The 22,071-nt window shown below is 50.0% G+C and overlaps 1 protein-coding gene across 2 annotated transcripts in view; it reads right to left on the reverse strand.

Annotated features, from left to right (window-relative positions):
- The window catches only part of LOC140367015 (serine/threonine-protein phosphatase 6 regulatory subunit 2-like), a 38,621-nt gene that overhangs the window by 9,926 nt on the left and 6,624 nt on the right, over positions 1-22,071 (reverse strand). For both annotated transcript variants that reach the window (XM_072453303.1, XM_072453304.1), the window contains exons 2-17: positions 20,795-20,957; positions 20,469-20,723; positions 17,432-17,618; positions 14,049-14,186; positions 13,751-13,816; positions 12,080-12,189; positions 11,369-11,482; positions 9,712-9,838; positions 9,313-9,465; positions 6,824-7,195; positions 5,572-5,636; positions 4,676-4,791; positions 4,506-4,591; positions 421-501; positions 203-300; positions 35-92 (exon numbers count right to left, since the gene is read on the reverse strand). In XM_072453303.1, the coding sequence (XP_072309404.1) occupies positions 35-92; positions 203-300; positions 421-501; positions 4,506-4,591; positions 4,676-4,791; positions 5,572-5,636; positions 6,824-7,195; positions 9,313-9,465; positions 9,712-9,838; positions 11,369-11,482; positions 12,080-12,189; positions 13,751-13,816; positions 14,049-14,186; positions 17,432-17,618; positions 20,469-20,695 (1,998 nt within the window). In that variant the 5' untranslated portion in view covers positions 20,696-20,723; positions 20,795-20,957. The remainder of the gene's footprint in view (positions 1-34; positions 93-202; positions 301-420; positions 502-4,505; positions 4,592-4,675; positions 4,792-5,571; positions 5,637-6,823; positions 7,196-9,312; positions 9,466-9,711; positions 9,839-11,368; positions 11,483-12,079; positions 12,190-13,750; positions 13,817-14,048; positions 14,187-17,431; positions 17,619-20,468; positions 20,724-20,794; positions 20,958-22,071) is intronic.

A 22,071-nucleotide genomic window follows, 5' to 3' on the forward strand; every position in this document is an offset into this window, starting at 1 on the left:
ACACGACACACACACACGACGCTCTGACACTCACACTGTTGTCGTCGGCGTCCAGGTTGAAGTTGATTTCGGCGATTCGGTCAAAAGTGGCACTGGAAATAAGTTAGTGGAGGTTAAGGATGTTGTAATAATGGTTCTACCGCGAGTTAAAGCTCCGCTGCGTAACATTTCAGCGGCCGAGGTGCAAATGAATCGCACGTACTTGATGTTTTCGTCGTGCTCGTTGAACTCCTCGTCGTTGAAGCCGAACTGGTCCACGAAGTTGGCCGTCATCTGCTGGATCTGATAATCGGAGAAGGCCTGGACACAGACACGCCTTTATGTCCACGTGTTTCTCTGATTGGCTTAACCCGCCTGTCAATCAGCCCGTTTGATATGGTGTTCGTCTGTTAAGTAAGCGGTTTGTCGTGCGGTTTGTACCTGCTGCAGAGACAGGTCGTTGGGGAAAGGACTCTCGATGTCGTCGTCTTCACTGGACGAGTGCATGTTGTGTGTGCTCACCTGAAACACACCGGGACAACAATGTGAAGACACCGGGACAACAATGTGAAGACACCGGGACAACAATGTGAAGACACCGGGACAACAATGTGAAGACACCGGGACAACATCATCGTCATAATAACAAATATATTAAATAACGGTCACAATAAAAATCTGACAGTTGGAATCCACTGTCTTCAGTGCAACATTAATCACAATCAAATAAATCAAAGTCTGAAATTATTTAAGTGACCTTTCTGCAAAGAACAAGAGGAACAGCCTCCTGCTGGTGCCAGAGTCAGGACTAAACATGGACCGGCCTCCTGCTGGTGCCAGAGTCAGGACTAAACATGGACCGGCCTCCTGCTGGTGCCAGAGTCAGGACTAAACATGGACCGGCCTCCTGCTGGTGCCAGAGTCAGGACTAAACATGGACCGGCCTCCTGCTGGTGCCAGAGTCAGGACTAAACATGGACCAGCCTCCTGCTGGTGCCAGAGTCAGGCTGGCCTCCTGTTTCTACTGAAACTGCCACTCGTCGTTGGTGTGGTTTTCTTAGATTTGCACAAAACTTTTGACCACGGTCATTTATCATAATCATATTTCTAAACTTTTAAATGTTAGTTTTGGTCGGTGTCTTGGGTGACTTCATATTTGTCTAGTAGGATGCAGTGTGTTAAAGTCAATGATGTTTGCTCCAGCATAATGGGTGTGCCCCAGGGGTCTGTAATAGGCCCCTTGCTTTTCAGAATCAGAAAAGGTTATTCGTCATTTGTCAATTAGGAACAATTTAAATCTACCATGGGATAAGAATAACAATAAGCCATCAGATAAAAAATAGGCTTAATATGTAGACAAATGTACAGTTGTACAGATATACATATAAGATAAGACAAGACTTTATTTGTCCCACAATGGGGAAATTTGAATGTTGCAACACAAAGTAGGTACAGAAGTAAATAATGAACAGAAAAAAACACTTAATAGAAAAGCTCTTATAAAAAACTCTCATACTCTTAATGAAAAGTAGAAAATAATAATAACAATAGTAACACTCTTATTTACAGCTGTTATATGGACGGAGAATATTGCACCAAACAGTATTGCACATGAATATGAAGATGAGTGACACATGTTCAGGGCTAACAGTGTTTGTTGTAGAGTCTGACAGCAGCAGAAGGAAAGACAGTAGAGCAGAAAGTGAACAGTGAGTGATTAAATGATGGTTAAAGTGACAGTGTTTAAGAAGTGTTTATGAAAAAACTGTTCTCATGGTGGGAGTGGCCTCATGCCTGAGGGGCGTGGCCTCATATAGTCCATGTCCAGGGTGAGAAGGGTTCGGCTGTGATCCGACCTGCTCGTCCCAGAGCACTGGAGACGTACAGGTCCTGCAGAGATGGAAGTCTGCAGCTGATCACCTTCTCAGCAGAGGGCGCTGTAGTCTTTGTTTGTTCCTGGCTGTGGCTCCAGCGTACCACAGGTGATGGAGGAGGTGACGGAGGAGGTGATGGAGGAGGTGAGGGTTGACTCAATGATGGCCGTGTAGAACTGCACCATCATCTCCTCTGTCAGCTTGGCTTTCCTCAGCTGCTGCAGGAAGTACTTCCTCTTCCTTCTTGATGAGGAGCAAATGGTGGCTCCACTTGAGGTCCTGGTGATGGTGGTGCAAAGAAAGGAGGGAGTCCACAGTGGTGAAGGGGGACTGAGATGTGAGGGGGGGCTGGGGGTCCACGATCATCTCCACTGTCTTCTGGGCGTTGAACTCCAGGTTGTTACGCTGCACCAGCCGCTCCACCTCCTGTAGACAGACTCATGACCGTCCCAGATGAGCCCGATGAGGGTGGTGTCGTCATGGTGATGAGGGTGATGAGGGTGGTGTCGTACGCAAACTTGATCAGTTTTACGGAGGCGTGGCTGGAGGTGCAGCAGTTTGTCACAGGGAGAAGAGCAGGGGAGAAAGTACACAGCCTGTGGAGCTCCTGGGCTGATGGTCCCAGTGTCTGAGACATTCTTCACCAGCCGCACACACTGCCTCCATCAGGAAGTCAGTGCTCCCCCTGGAGGTGGAGTCAGCGTTCCCCCTGCAGGTGGAGTTTGCGCTCCCCCTGCAGGTGGAGTCAGGCCCGTTGAGCTGGGAGAGCTTGTCCTGGAGCAGAGCAGGAGGTGGTGTTGATCTTGGTGTAGGTTCCCGAGGAGTCCAGGTGCTGCAGGAGGAAGTGGAGAGCCAGGTTGATGGCGTCGTCCACAGACCTGTTGACTCTAGAGGAACTGCAGGAGGTCCAGCAGGAGGTCCAGCAGGGGGTCCAGCAGGGGGTCCAGCAGGGGGTCCAGCAGGGGGTCCAGCAGGGGGTCCAGCAGGGGGAGGTGAAGGACATGAAGTGGGGGAGGACCAGGCGCTCAAATGACTTCATGACTACAGACGTCAGCGCCACAGGTCTGTAGTCATGAAGTCCAGTGATCAGGGGCTTCTTGGGGAGAGGAACAATTATGGACGACTTGAAGCTGGGACATGGCATGACTCCAGGGAGGTGTTAAAAATGCCAGTGAAGACAGGGGCCAGCTCGCCTGCACAGTGTCGTAAGGTGGCCGGAGTAACACCGTCTGGTCCAGCAGCTTTTCGAGTGTTCGATTTCCAAAATAGTCATCACACATCCTGTTCCTGAACTGAGAGAGGGGGAGGGTTGGCAGAGGTGGCCCCAGTGGGGAAGGGGGGTGTCGAATCTACAGTAGAAGGAGTTGAGTTGCTGTGCCACTTTTTGGTCGTCTGCAGCGTGGGGGCTCTGGGCTGGTAGTTGGTGAGAAGCCGCAGCCCACTCCACACAGAAGTTGTTGGAGAACTGCTGCTTCAGACGCGTATTGTACTGAGCTCTTTGTACGTTCAGCCTCTATACAACAAGTATACAAGTACTCTATGCACAAGTACAACTGTACGCTGACGATACTGCATTATATACTCACGCTAAAACCAGTCACCTGGCAACTGAGCAATACTGTCTACCTAAACATTAGCAAAACTAAAGCTAAATGTTATTTTCTAAAACTAATGCAAAAAAAAACTGATATATTTAGTAAGAATCAAGAGATCGTCAATGTGTCTGAATTTAAATATCTCTATAATTTTAAATAAACATATCCAAAAAAACATATCCAACATCAAAAAAATATATCTAAGGCTGCCCTAAATAAATTGTCTGTTTGCTGTGACCCAACCCAACATTTTTCAAGTGGGTTGGTCGGTAGGTAAATTCTTATTCTTTTTTTTACTTTGAAGGCAAAAAAAAAAGATCCAAATTTTGCCGTTTTTTGACTCTGAGTGACCGCCAAGGGTCAGGCTTCAACAGTCCAGGGGTCAGGCTTCAACAGTCAATGACGGAAAACGTCAACCCGATCGGGAGACCAAATCTCCAGATTTTAAGATATTTCAATTGACCTTTTGTACGCTGTTATCCTTTATTTTTGTTAGCGAAGGCGAGCGGGGGGAACATGCTTGATGTGATGACGCTGCTGGGCGTGTTTTCCTCCCAGAATGCATTGCGCAAGTCAAATTTAAATCAAGCCACACCATAATGAAGAACAGCATGAGCAATGGCCAGGTCAGTGGCGCTGACAAAGGCAAATCGATTTGTTAAAGGTAATATAGGTTCTCTCCTGCTTGTTCTGTTTTGTTACAGACGCATAAGGAGGACCAAAAATGAAGACGCACATGGGAGTTATTAGTCCTTTGGGGATGAAAGATAGGTTAACCAGCGCTATGAAATTATTCAACACAACGCTTTAGGAAAGACCGGTCGGTGAGTAGGCGGCTGGGTTACGGCAAACAGACATATTTTGCTCAGCCCAACATAAAAAAAAAACATAACATAAAAAACATGTCCAACATAAAAAAAAACATATCCAACATAAAAAATGTATGCAACATAAACATAATAAACGTATCAGATATGACTCTTCTGGGCTTTAATATGCTGCGTTTGCTTGAGAACTGAGACTTGGCCCAAACTTGAACTCAAAACCAGCGTCTTACCAACTCCACCGTGTTTCTTCTGTTCGTTTCTCGGAGCGTCTCGTCCACAAAACTCTCCCAGCGCCCCCTACAGTCTTCAGGCAGCTCTGCGACACAAGTGCCAACAATTATGAAACCCCCGACTTCACAAACGCCCATGTTCACAGCGATACATCGACCGTCCCCGTTACCTCTCATCAGGTCGGAGATCTGGGCCTGCACCGGGCCCCGCTCCACGTTCTGGACCACCATGTTGGCGATTCTGGTCAGGTGGCCCATGTACCCTCTGCGCGGTCCGCTTTCGCTCCTGGGACACAAGGCAGACAGAAGGGAAGGGCCCCAGATCGTTTCAAATCAGGTCGTTTTCTCATCGCTCCGACTGCGCAGAGCTTTGCAGGAGATAAAGGACACTTTCACTCAACACAACCTCCACAAACCAACTCAGAAGCTCCTTATTTGAGAGACAAAAGGTGTGTGTGACATCTGTATCAGTAAAAAAGTGTGCATGGGTTCTTTTGTCAGCTTATCCGGATAACGATGTATTAAAACATGTCTTTAAACGCATTAGTTGAGGTTTAAATTGAAATGTTCAGGCTAGAGCTTCTCACATAACGTTTGAAATGCGCCTTGTTTTGTGTCTATTATTTGGACAAACCCTTTAAAAGCCGGACAGGTGCTTGTGCTAGTCACCTTGTTCTGCCTGCCCCGCCCACTTGTGCCTCTTTTGGCCACGAATCAGCGCTTTCTGTTGTGACGACGCACTTCAGCGGAGAAAGTCTCAGCGTCTAAAACAGGCTCTAAAGTCGATGGAGTTGTGTAAAATGTCCAGTGTTCATGTGACCAACACGTCGACAACGTACATTTCTTCTAAACAACATTCTATATTATTTAAACTGTGATAGACGGCTCGACTCTCACGAGGCTCATGGTGCAGCGTTTGTGTGCTCTTATAGTTATGAATCCATTTTGATCCCCAAACTCTAGAACTAGAGGACTAAACTTGCCTGAAGTTTGTACAAAGATTAGAGCATCTGAAGTATGAAGTATAAAAGTGTAAGAGGTCAAGAGGTCACGGTGCGTTCCTTACTGTATTCTGTCGTTCTCTTCCCAGGCGTCCATGATCCTCTGAACCAAACGACAATTCTGGAACAACTGTAGCAGAAAAGACACAAAAGCGGGATAAATGTTCAATCAGAACTGAACTGCCAAAAGGTCCAAACTAGAACTAAACCAGGACTAAACCACACACTCAACCAGGAGTGGAACAGTGATTTGGAGTCAGGCTAAGTCAGGACTAAACCAGAACTAAACCAGGAGTAAACCAGGAGTAAACCAGGGCTAAACCGGGGCTAAACCGGGGCTAAACAAGGGCTAAACCAGTCCAAAAACCAGGCCTAAACCAGCACTAAACCAGCGCTAAACCAGGGATAAACTAGGGCTAAACCAGGGCTGAATTAGCAGTAAATCATTGCTAAACCAGGGCTAAACCAAGGCTAAACCAGCAGTAAATCTTTCCTGATGATGCTTAGTGAGTTTAGAAGAGCTTTTCTCAACTTTCAGAGGCCAGAGTTTACAGTCTTAGCTTAGAACACGCGTCAAATACAAGGCCCATGGGCCAAATCCGGCCCGTCAGACGTTTTAATCCGGCCCGCCGAACATTTCCAATTTATATCTAAAAAAATTAAAAATTAAAAATTGATTCATAGAACCGTAGTTACAGCCGTAACCGTTTTTATCGCTAAAATTTTGCGTCCCACAATGCCGCCGGTGGCCGCCCTCCCCCCACGGGGCTCTGCTGCACTGCTGTGTGAGCTGCTGAGGGAGAAGTGCACTTTAAGCACTTTTGAGCAGAAGTTTAGTGGTGTGTCAGTTCAGGTGTACAGAGAACTACACAGACGTGGAAATGTTAGTTTAAAAGGTTTTTTAGATCGAGAAGTTTATCTCTGTGTAGATCAACTCTGAAGTTGTAATGCACATAAACTGAAGCACAGTATTGGCACTTGTTTTTCTAAATACATTTCAGTTTATGAGAACAAACGTTTTGTATTTATTTTTATCGATCCAGTAATTGCTTCAAAACAGCGTAGGCTATATAAAGCTATTGATTTCTTATATTTGTAATAGTTTTATGTTTTACGTTATGTTCGGCCCGCGATCCAGCCTGAGCGTCCAAATTCGGCCAGCGGCCCAAATGAATTTGACACCCCTGACTTAGAATAACTAGCATGCTAACAGTGCACTTCCTGCTTCAGAGAATAAAACACAGAAGCACACAGCTGTCTCATTTTCACCCCAAGAGTTTGACTCAATATCTGTATTGGGAAAACAGTTTGACTCACATGGACCACCAGCGAGTTGTGGTCAGTGGCTGGTGTTTCGCTGGTCGAGACCGCCTCAGTCGACTCAGTCGACACGGTCGCCACAGTCGCCTCGGTCGCCACAGTCGCCTCGGTCGCCACAGTCGCCTCGGTCGCCACAGTCGCCACGGTAGCCACGATCGCCTCGGTCGCCACAGTCGCCACGGTCGCCACAGTCGCCTCCATTGCCTCTGGTGTCTCCTCCGCAGGCTCGGGACTTGGCGCTGCCCCCTGGTGGTTCATTTGGTGGTTCGATCGCTCCCCGGGGGAGGAGGCTGTGTTCAAGATGGCCGCCACGCATAGCTCCACTTGGAAGTGCAAGAAGTTGTTCCAAGTGTAAGTGAAGAACAGATCCTGAAACACAAACAGAGCACACTTTTACAGGGGCGAGATTACCTTTTAAACTACTTTTGGACACATAAGCTCGGGCATTTTGCAATTTAATAATGTAATAATAATGAATCGCTGATTTCTGAACACTTTCTTGACTTGTTATCAGATGATGGACTGAGAACGTAGGGCTGAACCATCAAATCGCAAAAGAAGCAATTATTTAGAATCAGTTTTCTGCAAAGAACAAACAGTTCAGTCTTTTAGAGAAATCTTGTTGTTTAGACCTCCAAAAACTGCCAAACATGACGGGATTATTGAATTAGTTCAGATTCCAGTCATCTCTCTCAAATGTTAATGCTCCTGAAGTAGAGACGTACGCTCTGAACAGAACCCTACTTTTTATTATATATTGCAAATCTAATCGCACTTGCAATACTTGTCAGAAGCAAATCAATTGGATTTTCTTTCAAAAAATGTGCAGCCCTAACATTTTATTAGAAAAATATATATATAATAAATACATTTCTGAAAATATGACATGTCAAATCATAGAGCAAAATCCCTCCAACTGACATCATGAATCAATGATGTCAGTTGTTCTCAGTGTTGGAGCTGCCTGTTGTGTCTTGAAGTGAACACAGTATTTCTCTGTGTGGAAAGGTAAAAGGGTCAAAAGAGTGCATAGTTTAACGCTGACGTGTTCCTGAACTTTGATCGACGCCTCACCTTAAACCAAACATTACATCAGCCTCAACCAGATCAAGTTTAGAAAAGGACAGAGCGGCAACTGACGACTTTTACATTGAACTGACATGAGCACCACGGAGAAACCATCAGCAAACGGCTTGTTACCATGACAATCTGTGTTAAAGCCTGAAATTAAAGATCCAATTCACACAAATCTGCCTTCATGCCAAAAGCACAATATTACCATGGTAACTAAAGGTGTATATATCATGGTATTGAGGAAATGGGATACGATACAGCTGTCATTACATTTAATTTCATGGTTAAAACGTTACACAAACCCAAGATAAAGAAATAAATGGCAAGAAAACATCAGTATTTTGCTTTACCCGTCACTCGAGTTCTGGTTCACAATCAGCTGTGCAGCGTCACCCTGAAGCCACAAACTATGAAAATACAACCCTCCTTTGAACAGAAATGTTGGGTTATGTAATAATCAACCTTCTGTTTACAACGGTGTCCTCACACCTTGGTCAATGAAATTCTGCTTTGATGCTAAACAGCGTTGAAGAGTCAGACAGAACAAAGGCGTCGGAACCATAACGAGGCGTGGTGAACAAGTGCATCAGATTCAGGTTCAAACTGGATCGACGGCTTGTTTTCTTGACCGATGCAGATGTTTTTGACTCTGGAGCAGTCGATAACATCTGCAGATCTACAGGGCCCATTCTGATCATATCCGCCATATTATATCATAGAAAACAACTCTATACACTCATACTACAGGAGCCTTGTTGCAAGACCGTTTCCCCCTTAGGTACCTGATAAAGTTTCAGTCTCGCAGCAAACCTATACGTTTAGTTGACGTCCCGGGACAGGCTGATATCAAAGTTCATGAAAAACATTCCTGGACATACTACAATGACCAGTCCATCATAAAGGTTCTGTGACATCATTCTCATCTTTCTAAATTTAAAACTGCACTTTAGTGTTCAAACAAAGCTCCATGTTTCTCCTTTAGTCAGGTTTTCAACCCAATATCTCGGCCAACCGATCGGATTAAAGCTTTAGGGAAGTTAAACCTTCCCTAAAGCCCCTCCCTTCCCTAATACCCTTCCCTAAAGCCCCTCCCTTCCCTAATACCCTTCCCTTTCCTAAAGCCCCTCCCTCCCCTAAAGCCCCTCCCTTCCCTAATGCCCCTCCCTTCCCTAATGCCCCTCCCTTCCCTAATACCCTTCCCTAAAGCCCCTCCCTTCCCTAAAGCCCCTCCCTTCCCTAAAGCCCCTCCCTTCCCTAAAGCCCCTCCCCTCTGAGCAGGACCAGTCCATCTGAGGGCAGTATAAAGTTCAGTTTCTCAGGCCAGTGCCACCAGATTAAACTGACTTCTGAATGGAAGTCTTGATTTCAGAAACAGAGTCCACACGAGAATGAGTTTAGAGCGGGTGTTGTACCAGTAGTAGGTCGATGATGTTGAGGTGGCACAGCTCCTGGCACACAGAGAGACAGCTGGTCTGGAGCAACGAGGCCACGAGCCGCGCCACGTGAAGCCGTGCGTTCCCTAGGGGGCGCTCAAGGACCCCCACCGTCGTCAATATTGCACTTTTCTGCAGGAGGAACAGGAAAAAAATTTACATTTCTGTGTCGTAATCAGAGTTTCCATCGACTTATACAGAAGCTTTAATGAGGTAAAGGTGTGATCCATGAGAATGTTTAGCAAATAAATACTATATACTGAGTAAATCCTGAAATCTGACAATCACATTAAAAGTGTGTATTTCCAAAGAATTAAACGTAATCATCTGATGGTAGGTTAAAGACCCCCAGAGCCTCGGGGTGTGGGCTGCGTTTACCTGAGGCGGCTCGAGGAGAATCTGCTGGAAGTTCTTTAGATGGGGCTCAATGGCGTTTAAAATACTGCTGCTGACAGTGTAAGACCGTTCATAACCCTGAGAATACAGATCCATCAGCCCCTCCAACCTGCACACAGACCAGACACATGAGATCAGACTGACCAGAGCCCCAACACGTGAGATCAGACTGACCAGAGCCCCAACACGTGAGATCAGACTAACCAGAGCCCCAACACGTGAGATCAGACTGACCAGAGCCCCGACACGTGAGATCAGACTGACCAGAGCCCCGACACGTGAGATCAGACTGACCAGCGCCACAACACGCGAGATCAGACTGACCAGCGCCACAACACGTGAGATCAGACTGACCAGAGCCACAACACGCGAGATCAGACTGACCAGCGCCACAACACGTGAGATCAGACTGACCAGAGCCCCAACACGTGAGATGAGACTGACCAGAGCCACAGCACGCGAGATCAGACTGACCAGAGCCCCAACACGTGAGATCAGACTGACCAGAGCCCCAACACGTGAGATCAGACTGACCAGAGCCCCAACACGTGAGATCAGACTGACCAGAGCCACAACACGTGAGATCAGACGGACCAGAGCCCCAACACGCGAGATCAGACTGACCAGAGCCCCGACACGTGAGATCAGACTGACCAGAGCCCCAACACGCGAGATCAGACTGACCAGAGCCACAACACGCGAGATCAGACTGACCAGCGCCACAACACGTGAGATCAGACTGACCAGAGCCCCAACACGTGAGATGAGACTGACCAGAGCCACAACACGTGAGATCAGACTGACCAGCGCCACAACACGTGAGATCAGACTGACCAGAGCCCCAACACGCGAGATCAGACTGACCAGCGCCACAACACGTGAGATCAGACGGACCAGAGCCCCAACACGCGAGATCAGACTGACCAGAGCCCCGACACGTGAGATCAGACTGACCAGAGCCCCAACACGCGAGATCAGACTGACCAGAGCCCCGACACGTGAGATCAGACTGACCAGAGTCCCGACACGTGAGATCAGACGGACCAGAGCCACAACACGCGAGATCAGACTGACCAGAGCTACGACACGTGAGATCAGACTGACCAGAGCCCCAACACGTGAGATCAGACTGACCAGAGCCCCAACACGTGAGATCAGACTGACCAGAGCCCCAACACGTGAGGTCAGACTGACCAGCGCCACAACACGTGAGATCAGACTGACCAGAGCCACGACACGTGAGATCAGACTGACCAGAGCCCCAACACGTGAGGTCAGACTGACCAGAGCCACAACACGTGAGATGAGACTGACCAGAGCCACAACACGTGAGATCAGACTGACCAGAGCCCCAACACGTGAGATCAGACTGACCAGAGCCCCAACACGTGAGATCAGACTGACCAGAGCCCCGACACGTGAGATCAGACTGACCAGAGCCCCAACACGTGAGATCAGACTGACCAGAGCCCCAACACGTGAGATCAGACTGACCAGAGCCCCGACACGTGAGATCAGACTGACCAGAGCCCCGACACGTGAGATCAGACTGACCAGAGCCCCAACACGTGAGATCAGACTGACCAGAGCTACGACACGTGAGATCAGACTGACCAGAGCTACATAGAGTCTGACTCACCCTGACCTCCTGGTCTCCAGAAGAGTGAGGAGCACTTGAGTCCCGTTCACGATGGAGGCCTCACTCTTTTCTCCCTCGAACATGTTCTTGAGCAGCTCAGTGACGCTCTCCTGCCTGAAACAGAGAAATCACACTCAAAACAAAAGGATAAAAAAACACGAAATAAAAACAAAACTCAAAATATTAGAAGCAAACATTGTTCAGAATAATGGAAGCAAATCAAATAAAAGAAGTGATATAAAAGAGACTAAACAAGAACAAGTAAACTGAATAAAGTAGCTGAAACGAAGACTGGAGCCACAGCCAGGAACAAACATAGACTACAGCGACCTCTGCTGAGAAGGTGATCGACTGTACACTTCCATCTCTGAAGGACCTGTACGTCTCTAGGACTCTGAGACGAGAGGCCACTCCCCTCAGGCAGGAGGCCACTCCCCTCAGGCAGGAGGCCACTCCCCTCAGGCAGGAGGCCACTACCCTCAGGCAGGAGGCCACTCCCCTCAGGCAGGAGGCCACTCCCCTCAGGCAGGAGGCCACTACCCTCAGGCAGGAGGCCACTCCCCTCAGGCAGGAGGCTAGGTCCATCCCGTCGAAAGAACAGTTTCTTTCCCTCTGCCGTTGGACTCATGAACACTGCCTAAGCACCTTCACTGCACTGTCACTTCTATTGCTCTACAAAAGACGTCCAGGAGCGGGTCGTGTGGTACTTACGACTCCAGGACGGCCAGGAGCGGGTCCTCGGAGTTCTCCTGCATCTGACTGGCCTGGTCGCGGCTGAGGCGGATGATGTCACAGAGAGTTTGGGACGCGTTTGATTGTCTCTGGGAAAAGAGAGAGACGAGAGTCAAAGCCCCGAGGAAACACTGGACTTAACCTCATCTCGTCTGCGTCGTGCCCTTCTTTCACTGTCACAGAGGTTATACTACATGATGTACTGCATGATGTACTGCATGATGTACTGCATGATGTACTACATGATGTACTGCATGATGTACTGCATGATGTACTGCATGATGTACTGCATGATGTACTGCATGATGTACTGCATGATGTACTGCATGATGTACTGCATGATGTACTGCATGATGTACTGCATGATGTACTGCATGATGTACTACAGGTTTTCTTTGGGCTTTGTGTGCCTTGATTTTCTCTTTTTTTTTGCTTTATCATTTGCTGGATGTCTAATGTTGTTTTTCTTCGTTTAGACAGTGCAGAACTTAGCTCAGGGGGAGATAAAGGACACTTTGACTGCGGCGGAACAACTCCCTTGACAAACGGACACAAAAACATGGGCGGTCTGATAACAACGTCTGCGTCAGCGATAAACGCGAGTGTGGTTTATCTGCTTTTAGGTCGGTTACATACTCAGCTTTACACTTTTACATTTGTTACAGTTCTTCCGGCGTTTTGTGCCACTCAAGAACATGTAAACTAGCATTAGCCGGCTGCTAACGATCGGCTGCTTTGCTTTCAGACTCTTCGTTGGCAGTGACCACAGTGAGCATGCGGCCTTTGTCCTCCAGGGGGCAGTAGAGTGTGCGACGTCGCTTCAGACGCGTGGGAAAGTTGAATACAGTGATCCCTCGCTATAACGCGGTTCACTTTTCACGCTCTCGCTGCTTCGCGGATTTTCATCATGCATTGTGTTCTGCATTCTGATTGGCTAAACAGTCTCTCCGCGTCTTCTCTACCTGTGTGTCAATAACGTTATGGATTAATATGCACGCGGATTTCGACTCCCGCGGGTTCTTCTTGGAACGTAACCCCGCGATAAACGAGGGATCACTGTACTGCACTTCGGCAGCTCTAATCTTCTGCACGTACGTCTGCTCCTCCTGCTCTGCACGTACGTCTGCTCCTCCTGCTCTGCACGTACGTCTGCTCCTCCTGCTCTGCTCTGCACGTACGTCTGCTCCTCCTGCTCTGCACGTACGTCTGCTCCTCCTGCTCTGCACGTACGTCTGCTCCTCCTGCTCTGCTCTGCACGTACGTCTGCTCCTCCTGCTCTGCTCTGCACGTACATCTGCTCCTCCTGCTCTGCTCCTCCTGCTCTGCACGTACGTCTGCTCCTCCTGCTCTGCTCTGCACGTATGTCTGCTCCTCCTGCTCTGCTCCTCCTGCTCTGCTCTGCACGTATGTCTGCTCCTCCTGCTCTGCTCCTCCTGCTCTGCACGTACGTCTGCTCCTCCTGCTCTGCACGTAGGTCTGCTCCTCCTGCTCTGCACCTCCTTCACTATCATGTCCAAACAATGTGGATCTGGGAACTCTAAACCTGCTTCGAGCCGTCCTGAGCCGACCTGATCCTGCACACGCACACAAACACACACGTGAACACACACACAAGCACATGAACAAATGCACACACACACACACACACACCTCGTCGTCATTCCCGGTGTGGATCAGCTCCGTGAGTCTCTGCACCAGCCTCTCCTCGTTCAACCACTGAAAACACAAACACACATTTAGAAGAACACGCTCCACACGGACGACATGTGGAGATAAAACCACACCCAAGCAGCATTTACTGAAGCATCAAAAACCAGCTTCTAATCAATGTTATAATAGTCTGGAGACTAGATGGAGCCCCTCAGTGTTGAGGGGCTCCACAGAGGAGAGGAGCCCCTCAGTGTTGAGGGGCTCCACAGAGGAGCCCCGGTTGCCGTGGGTCACTCACGTGCAGGACGTCGTGCCTCAGCGCCGCCGGCTCCACACAGCTGATGAGGCGCAGCAGGAGGTCCATCATGGCCGAGGCGTCGATGTGTTTGAGGACCAGGCCGATGAAGCCCTCCTTCTTCTTCAGGAACGTGATCACCTGAAACGGTCCAAATGCTTCACGTCAGACCAAAACTGTCTCCTCTGTGTAACTAGAGATGTAGAGGGACAGAGGAGCAGCAGAGGAGGTGTAGAGGGACAGAGGAGCAGAGGAGGTGTAGAGGGATAGAGGAGGAGCAGAGGAGGGGTAGAGGGACAGAGGAGCAGCAGAGGAGGTGTAGAGGGACAGAGGAGCAGCAGATGAGGTGTAGAGGGACAGAGGAGCAGAGGAGGTGTAGAGGGACAGAGGAGCAGCAGAGGAGGTGTAGAGGGACAGAGGAGCAGCAGATGAGGTGTAGAGGGACAGAGGAGCAGAGGAGGTGTAGAGGGACAGAGGAGCAGAGGAGGTGTAGAGGGACAGAGGAGCAGCAGAGGAGGTGTAGAGGGACAGAGGAGCAGCAGATGAGGTGTAGAGGGACAGAGGAGCAGAGGAGGTGTAGAGGGACAGAGGAGCAGAGGAGCAGCAGAGGAGGTGTAGAAGGACAGAGGAGCAGAGGAGGTGTAGAGGGATAGAGGAGGAGCAGAGGAGGGGTAGAGGGACAGAGGAGCAGAGGAGGTGTAGAGGGATAGAGGAGGAGCAGAGGAGGGGTAGAGGGACAGAGGAGCAGAGGAGGTGTAGAGGGATAGAGGAGGAGCAGAGGAGGTGTAGAGGGACAGAGGAGCAGCAGAAGAGGTGTAGAGGGACAGAGGAGCAGCAGAGGAGGTGTAGAGGGACAGAGGAGCAGAGGAGGTGTAGAGGGATAGAGGAGGAGCAGAGGAGGGGTAGAGGGACAGAGGAGCAGCAGAGGAGGTGTAGAGGGACAGAGGAGCAGCAGATGAGGTGTAGAGGGACAGAGGAGCAGAGGAGGTGTAGAGGGACAGAGGAGCAGCAGAGGAGGTGTAGAGGGACAGAGGAGCAGCAGATGAGGTGTAGAGGGACAGAGGAGCAGAGGAGGTGTAGAGGGACAGAGGAGCAGAGGAGGTGTAGAGGGACAGAGGAGCAGCAGAGGAGGTGTAGAGGGACAGAGGAGCAGCAGATGAGGTGTAGACGGACAGAGGAGCAGAGGAGGTGTAGAGGGACAGAGGAGCAGAGGAGCAGCAGAGGAGGTGTAGAAGGACAGAGGAGCAGAGGAGGTGTAGAGGGATAGAGGAGGAGCAGAGGAGGGGTAGAGGGACAGAGGAGCAGAGGAGGTGTAGAGGGATAGAGGAGGAGCAGAGGAGGGGTAGAGGGACAGAGGAGCAGCAGAGGAGGTGTAGAGGGACAGAGGAGCAGCAGAGGAGGTGTAGAGGGACAGAGGAGCAGAGGAGGTGTAGAGGGACAGAGGAGCAGCAGAAGAGGTGTAGAGGGACAGAGGAGCAGCAGAGGAGGTGTAGAGGGACAGAGGAGCAGAGGAGGTGTAGAGGGATAGAGGAGGAGCAGAGGAGGGGTAGAGGGACAGAGGAGCAGCAGAGGAGGTGTAGAGGGACAGAGGAGCAGCAGATGAGGTGTAGAGGGACAGAGGAGCAGAGGAGGTGTAGAGGGACAGAGGAGCAGCAGAGGAGGTGTAGAGGGACAGAGGAGCCGCAGATGAGGTGTAGAGGGACAGAGGAGCAGAGGAGGTGTAGAGGGACAGAGGAGCAGAGGAGGTGTAGAGGGACAGAGGAGCAACAGAGGAGGTGTAGAGGGACAGAGGAGCAGCAGATGAGGTGTAGAGGGACAGAGGAGCAGAGGAGGTGTAGAGGGACAGAGGAGCAGAGGAGCAGCAGAGGAGGTGTAGAAGGACAGAGGAGCAGAGGAGGTGTAGAGGGATAGAGGAGGAGCAGAGGAGGGGTAGAGGGACAGAGGAGCAGAGGAGGTGTAGAGGGATAGAGGAGGAGCAGAGGAGGGGTAGAGGGACAGAGGAGCAGCAGAGGAGGTGTAGAGGGACAGAGGAGCAGCAGAGGAGGTGTAGAGGGACAGAGGAGCAGAGGAGGTGTAGAGGGATAGAGGAGGAGCAGAGGAGGGGTAGAGGGACAGAAGAGCAGAGGAGGTGTAGAGGGACAGAGGAGCAGCAGAGGAGGTGTAGAGGGACAGAGGAGCAGCAGAGGAGGTGTAGAGGGACAGAGGAGCAGAGGAGGTGTAGAGGGATAGAGGAGGAGCAGAGGAGGGGTAGAGGGACAGAGGAGCAGAGGAGGTGTAGAGGGACAGAGGAGCAGCAGAGGAGGTGTAGAGGGACAGAGGAGCAGCAGAGGAGGTGTAGAGGGACAGAGGAGCAGAGGAGGTGTAGAGGGATAGAGGAGGAGCAGAGGAGGGGTAGAGGGACAGAGGAGCAGCAGAGGAGGTGTAGAGGGACAGAGGAGCAGCAGAGGAGGTGTAGAGGGACAGAGGAGCAGAGGAGGTGTAGAGGGATAGAGGAGGAGCAGAGGAGGGGTAGAGGGACAGAGGAGCAGCAGAGGAGCTGTAGAGGGACAGAGGAGCAGCAGAGGAGGTGTAGAGGGACAGAGGAGCAGAGGAGGTGTAGAGGGACAGAGGAGCAGCAGAGGAGGTGTAGAGGGACAGAGGAGCAGAGGAGGTGTAGAGGGATAGAGGAGGAGCAGAGGAGGGGTAGAGGGACAGAGGAGCAGCAGAGGAGGTGTAGAGGGACAGAGGAGCAGCAGAGGAGGTGTAGAGGGACAGAGGAGCAGCAGAGGAGGTGTAGAGGGACAGAGGAGCAGAGGAGGTGTAGCGGGATAGAGGAGGAGCAGAGGAGGTGTAGAGGGACAGAGGAGCAGCAGAGGAGGTGTAGAGGGACAGAGGAGCAGATGAGGTGTAGAGGGATAGAGGAGGAGCAGAGGAGGGGTTGAGGGACAGAGGAGCAGCAGAGGAGGGGTAGAGGGACAGAGGAGCAGCAGAGGAGGTGTAGAGGGACAGAGGAGCAGCAGAGGAGGTGTAGAGCAGGGCCATATTCAAATCCAGGCAAGTACTGGAGGGCCGGCCCGCCATCATTGTTGTGAAAAAAAAAAAAAAAAAAAAAATTTAATATCAAATCAAATATAACTTTTCTGTCAAATATAGGCTATTGAATCTATTATTTAATTCATTTCACGTCATATTGATTAAGGATACAAGTGCAGACAGATGCCTGAGGGCAAAAAAAGGAAAAGAAAAAAATAAATAAAATATTTATGTATTTTTTTAATATTACTTGGACAAGCTTGGCAGGCCGGATTGAAAGGCCCTGCGGGCCGGATGTGGCCCGCGGGCCGTAGTTTTCCCACCCCTGGTGTAGAGGGTCAGAGGAGGTGTAGAGGGTCAGAGGAGGTACAAACCTGCTCCGTTTTGCGGGCGATGAGGTTTCCGATGGTCTTGCTGAAGAAGCTGGCTAAGAGCGGGTTCAGCGGCGCCTCCTGCTCCAGGAAGTGGTACAGCATCTCCAGCAGCGACTCGTCCGCGCCCAGTTTGTCGTTTAGGATGGACACGTCTGAGGTCAGCAGCTCACACGCAATGTTCGGGAACCTGCCGGAACACGCACACACACACACTTATCGTTCTGCCCGGAATGTTCCAAAGTATGGCATGAATCACCATGGAGACGAGCGAGTGACACTATCGAGCCAAGCGTTTACTTTTCACATTAAAACGGCTGTATATTGAGTAAATGGCAAAGCGATGATGTCATACGGTGGTCGACCCTGAACCAGGAGAACCAGGAGAACCAGGAGAACCACTTGCACAAGAACCATCTGTGTCGTTTCTGAAGCCGTCATGGTGTAGATTTTGAGGAGACAGAAATAACTCCTCCCACTCGAGTACCACTTCCTGTATGGCTTCTTCACATGTAACAAACTCCTTTAGTGTGAACGTAGAAAGGCCAGACTCTGACCGGCCCGAGCGCAGGCTGGTCCACTGGACTGAACCAGAGACTCACCTGCTCTGGGTCATGTCTGGGTCATGTCTGGGTCAGGTCTGGATCATGTCTGGGTCAGGTCTGGGTCAGGTCTGGATCAGGTCTGGATCAGGTCTGGATCAGGTCTGGGTCAGGTCTGGGTCAGGTCTGGGTCATGTCTGGGTCATGTCTGGGTCAGGTCTGGATCGGGTCTGAATCGGGTCTGGATCAGGTCTGGATCGGGTCTGGATCGGGTCTGGATCAGGTCTGGGTCAGGTCTGGGTCAGGTCTGGATCGGGTCTGGATCGGGTCTGGATCAGGTCTGGGTCATGTCAGGTCACGATCAGGTCTGGATCGGGTCTGGGTCGGGTCTGGATCGGGTCTGGATCGGGTCTGGATTGGGTCTGGATTGGGTCTGGATCAGGTCACGATCAGGTCTGGATCGGGTCTGGATCGGGTCTGGATCAGGTCACGATCAGGTCTGGATCCAGGTCTGATCCAGACCCGATCCTGTTTTTTAGGAAAAACAAAACGTTTCGACTCTCATGCAAGAGTCATTCTCAATCTGCGAATCAAGACCTGGAACTCCTACTCTACCCACTTTCTCCTACAGGATTTATCCTTCCTGATAAAAGGTGTTGTTGGTTTCACTAGAAACTATGTTTACATCTTAAACTGTGGTAGAAAAAGCTTCAGTTGTAGTCATCTGGACTCAGTTTGAAAAAGTAGACGTTTCGACTCTCATCCAAGAGTCATTATCAATAAAAGAATTTAGATCGAGAACTCCGATATTAATACTGTTCTGTGGTAAGACCCGCCCATTGGGAGGAGCCTTCCTGAAGTAGAAAGAGTTGTTTGTTTCAACAGAAACTCCCCCCTTGAATCTACCGAGCCTATTCAGAATTTTAATGGCCTATTAGAATCCTCTTTGTCTTTGTGAGACCCTGGCTCAACCACCCGGAGTACCTGATTAGCATCTAAATGTCCTGGTCCTGGTCCTCTACCTTTCCAGGGGTTCAGTATACCATTATAAATAACAGGAAGATTAAACCTTAGCCCTCCATTTCTGTTTAAAGAAGGTCTTTCTTTTTTAACAAAAATAGCTTCCTTGACTTGAAGGAAGCTATTTTTGTTAAAAAAGAAAGACCTTCTTTAAACAGAAATGGAGGGCTAAGGTTTAATCTTCCTGTTATTTATAATGGTATACTGAACCCCTGGAAAGGTAGAGGACCAGGACCAGGACATTTAGATGCTAATCAGTTACTCAGGGTGGTTGAGCCAGGGTCTCACAAAGACAAAGAGGATTCTAATAGCCCATTAAAATTCTGAATAGGCTCGGTAGATACAAGGGGGGAGTTTCTGTTGAAACAAACAACTCTTTCTACTTCAGGAAGGCTCCGTCCAATGGGCGGGTCTTACCACAGAACAGTATTAATATCGGAGTTCTCGATCTAAATTCTTTTATTGACAATGACTCTTGGATGAGAGTCGAAACGTCTATTTTTTCTAACTGAGTCCAGATGACTACAACTGAAGCTTTTTCTACTATGGAACACGCCTGGACGAATGAGGGATTACACCGACATCTTAAACTGTGGTTTAAGATTCAACCTTTCGGTCGTTTATTATGGAGTTTTGAATCCTGGAGAGGTCGACGCCCACAGCATTCTGATGTCATCAGTTACACAGGAGGAGAGAGAGTGAGCCAGGGACATTAGGAGGCTGATGGCTCTTTAAAAACAGTCCAGATGAATCATCTGTACACATGTGAGTGAGGTTAGCATGTGGTGTTAGCGTGTTGCTCACATGTGAGTGAATGGTTAGCATGTGGTGTTAGCGTGTTGCTCACATGTGAGTGAATGGTTAGCATGTGGTGTTAGCGTGTTGCTCACATGTGAGTGAATGGTTAGCATGTGGTGTTAGCGTGTTGCTCACATGTGAGTGAATGGTTAGCATGTGGTGTTAGCGTGTTGCTCACATGTTAGTGAGGTTAGCATGTGGTGTTAGCGTGTTGCTCACATGTTAGTGAGGTTAGCATGTGGTGTTAGCGTGTTGCTCACATGTGAGTGAATGGTTAGCATGTGGTGTTAGCGTGTTGCTCACATGTGAGTGAATGGTTAGCATGTGGTGTTAGCGTGTTGCTCACATGTTAGTGAGGTTAGCATGTGGTGTTAGCGTGTTGCTCACATGTGAGTGAGGTTAGCATGTGGTGTTAGCGTGTTGCTCACATGTGAGTGAGATTAGCATGTGGTGTTAGCGTGTTGCTCACATGTTAGTGAGGTTAGCATGTGGTGTTAGAGTGTTACTCACATGTGAGTGAATGTTAGCATGTGGTGTTAGCGTGTTGCTCACATGATAGTGAACAGTTAGCATGTGGTGTTAGCGTGTTGCTCACATGTGAGTGAATGTTAGCATGTGGTGTTAGCGTGTTGCTCACATGATAGTGAACAGTTAGCATGTGGTGTTAGCGTGTTGCTCACTTGAAGCGGCTCCTCTCCTCCAGCTCCTCAGACGGCTCGGTGGTGATCAGCTGCACCAGTTCCCTCATGCACTGGTCCTGGGACAGAAACAGCAGCAGGCGTCGGTTCTGGGCCTTACACTCCTGCAGGATGTCGTCCTCCTCCATCAGCTCTCGCAGGGTCACGTCCTCGCGCTCCAGGAGCTGCTCGATGTGGGACGTGGTGTGAAGGTCGAACTTCCAAAACATGGCTGCCACTGGGAGGGGGGGCACAGCCCTGAGGGGCAGGAGACAGGAGAGGGTCAGTGAGATGTCTGAGAAGTGACCACCTCAGTTACTATGAGTTACCAGTGGATGAAGAGCGGCTCTTGTTACTCAGGCGTCCCGTGCGGGTGGCTGGGCATCTGTGGTCGAGACGTGGACAAAGGGCGGCACGGCCTGGCATTTATCAGCATGAGTCTGCTCCAAGCTGGACCTCTGCAAGAGACGACCTCTGCAGCACCACCATAACCTGCAGGGATCACAGAGGTCACACAGGGGTCACACAGTGGTCAGACAGAGGTCAGATGGGTCACACGGAGGTCACAACACAGGGGGCACAGGTCACACAGGAGTCAGGGGTCACAGGTCTCAGAGGTCATACAGGAGTCAGGGGTCACAGGTCTCACAGAGGTCACACAGGGGTCAAGGGTCACAGGTTTCAGAGGTCACACAGGGGTCAGGGGTCACAGGTCTCACAGAGGTCACAGATCTCACAAAGGTCACACAGGGGTCAGGGGTCTCAGAGGTCACACAGGAGTCAGGTCTCACAGAGGTCACACAGGGGTCAGGGGTCACAGGTCTCACAGAGGCCACACTGGAGTCAGGGGTCACAGGTCTCACAGAGGTCACACAAGCGTCAGGTCTCAGAGGTCACACAGGGGTCAGGTCTCACAGAGGTCACACAGGGGTCAGGGGTCACAGGTCTCACAGAGGTCACACTGGAGTCAGGGGTCACAGGTCCCACAGAGGTCACACAAGCGTCAGGTCTCAGAGGTCACACAGGGGTCAGGGGTCACAGGTCTCACAGAGGTCACACAGGGGTCAGGGGTCTCACAGGGGTCAGGGGTCTCACAGAGGTCACACAAGCGTCAGGTCTCAGAGGTCACACAGGGGTCAGTGGTCACAGGTCTCAGAGGTCACACAGGGGTCAGGGGTCACAGGTCTCACGGAGGTCACACAAGCGTCAGGTCTCACAAGGGTCGGAGGTCACACAAGGGTCACACAGAAGTTACACTGAGGTCAAAGATGTCACACAGGGGTCAGAAGTTGGTCAGACAACAACAAGTTCAAGTTCACAAGCGTTTCATTTATAAGTAAACAATAAGAATAACGGGCTGTATTTATCTGGATATAAACTCCTTAGATTGTGTCCTACAAACTTTTAAAACATTTTAACGACTTAAGAGAGTGAGAAGAGGAGACCACCCACACGCTGAGAACAGTGTAGATGTTCTAGAAGGTTTTCAAAAGCAGTCTGACCACAAGGTGAGTCTGACCACAAGGTCTGACCACAAGGTGAGACTGACCACAAGGTCTGACCACAAGGTGAGTCTGACCACAAGGTGAGACTGACCACAAGGTGA

Source organism: Eucyclogobius newberryi, unplaced genomic scaffold (genome assembly GCF_026437365.1).
Source record: "Eucyclogobius newberryi isolate DKJ021-1_F unplaced genomic scaffold, fEucNew1.0.hap1 SCAF_2, whole genome shotgun sequence".
In the NCBI taxonomy this organism is placed as follows: Eukaryota; Metazoa; Chordata; class Actinopteri; order Gobiiformes; family Gobiidae; genus Eucyclogobius; species Eucyclogobius newberryi.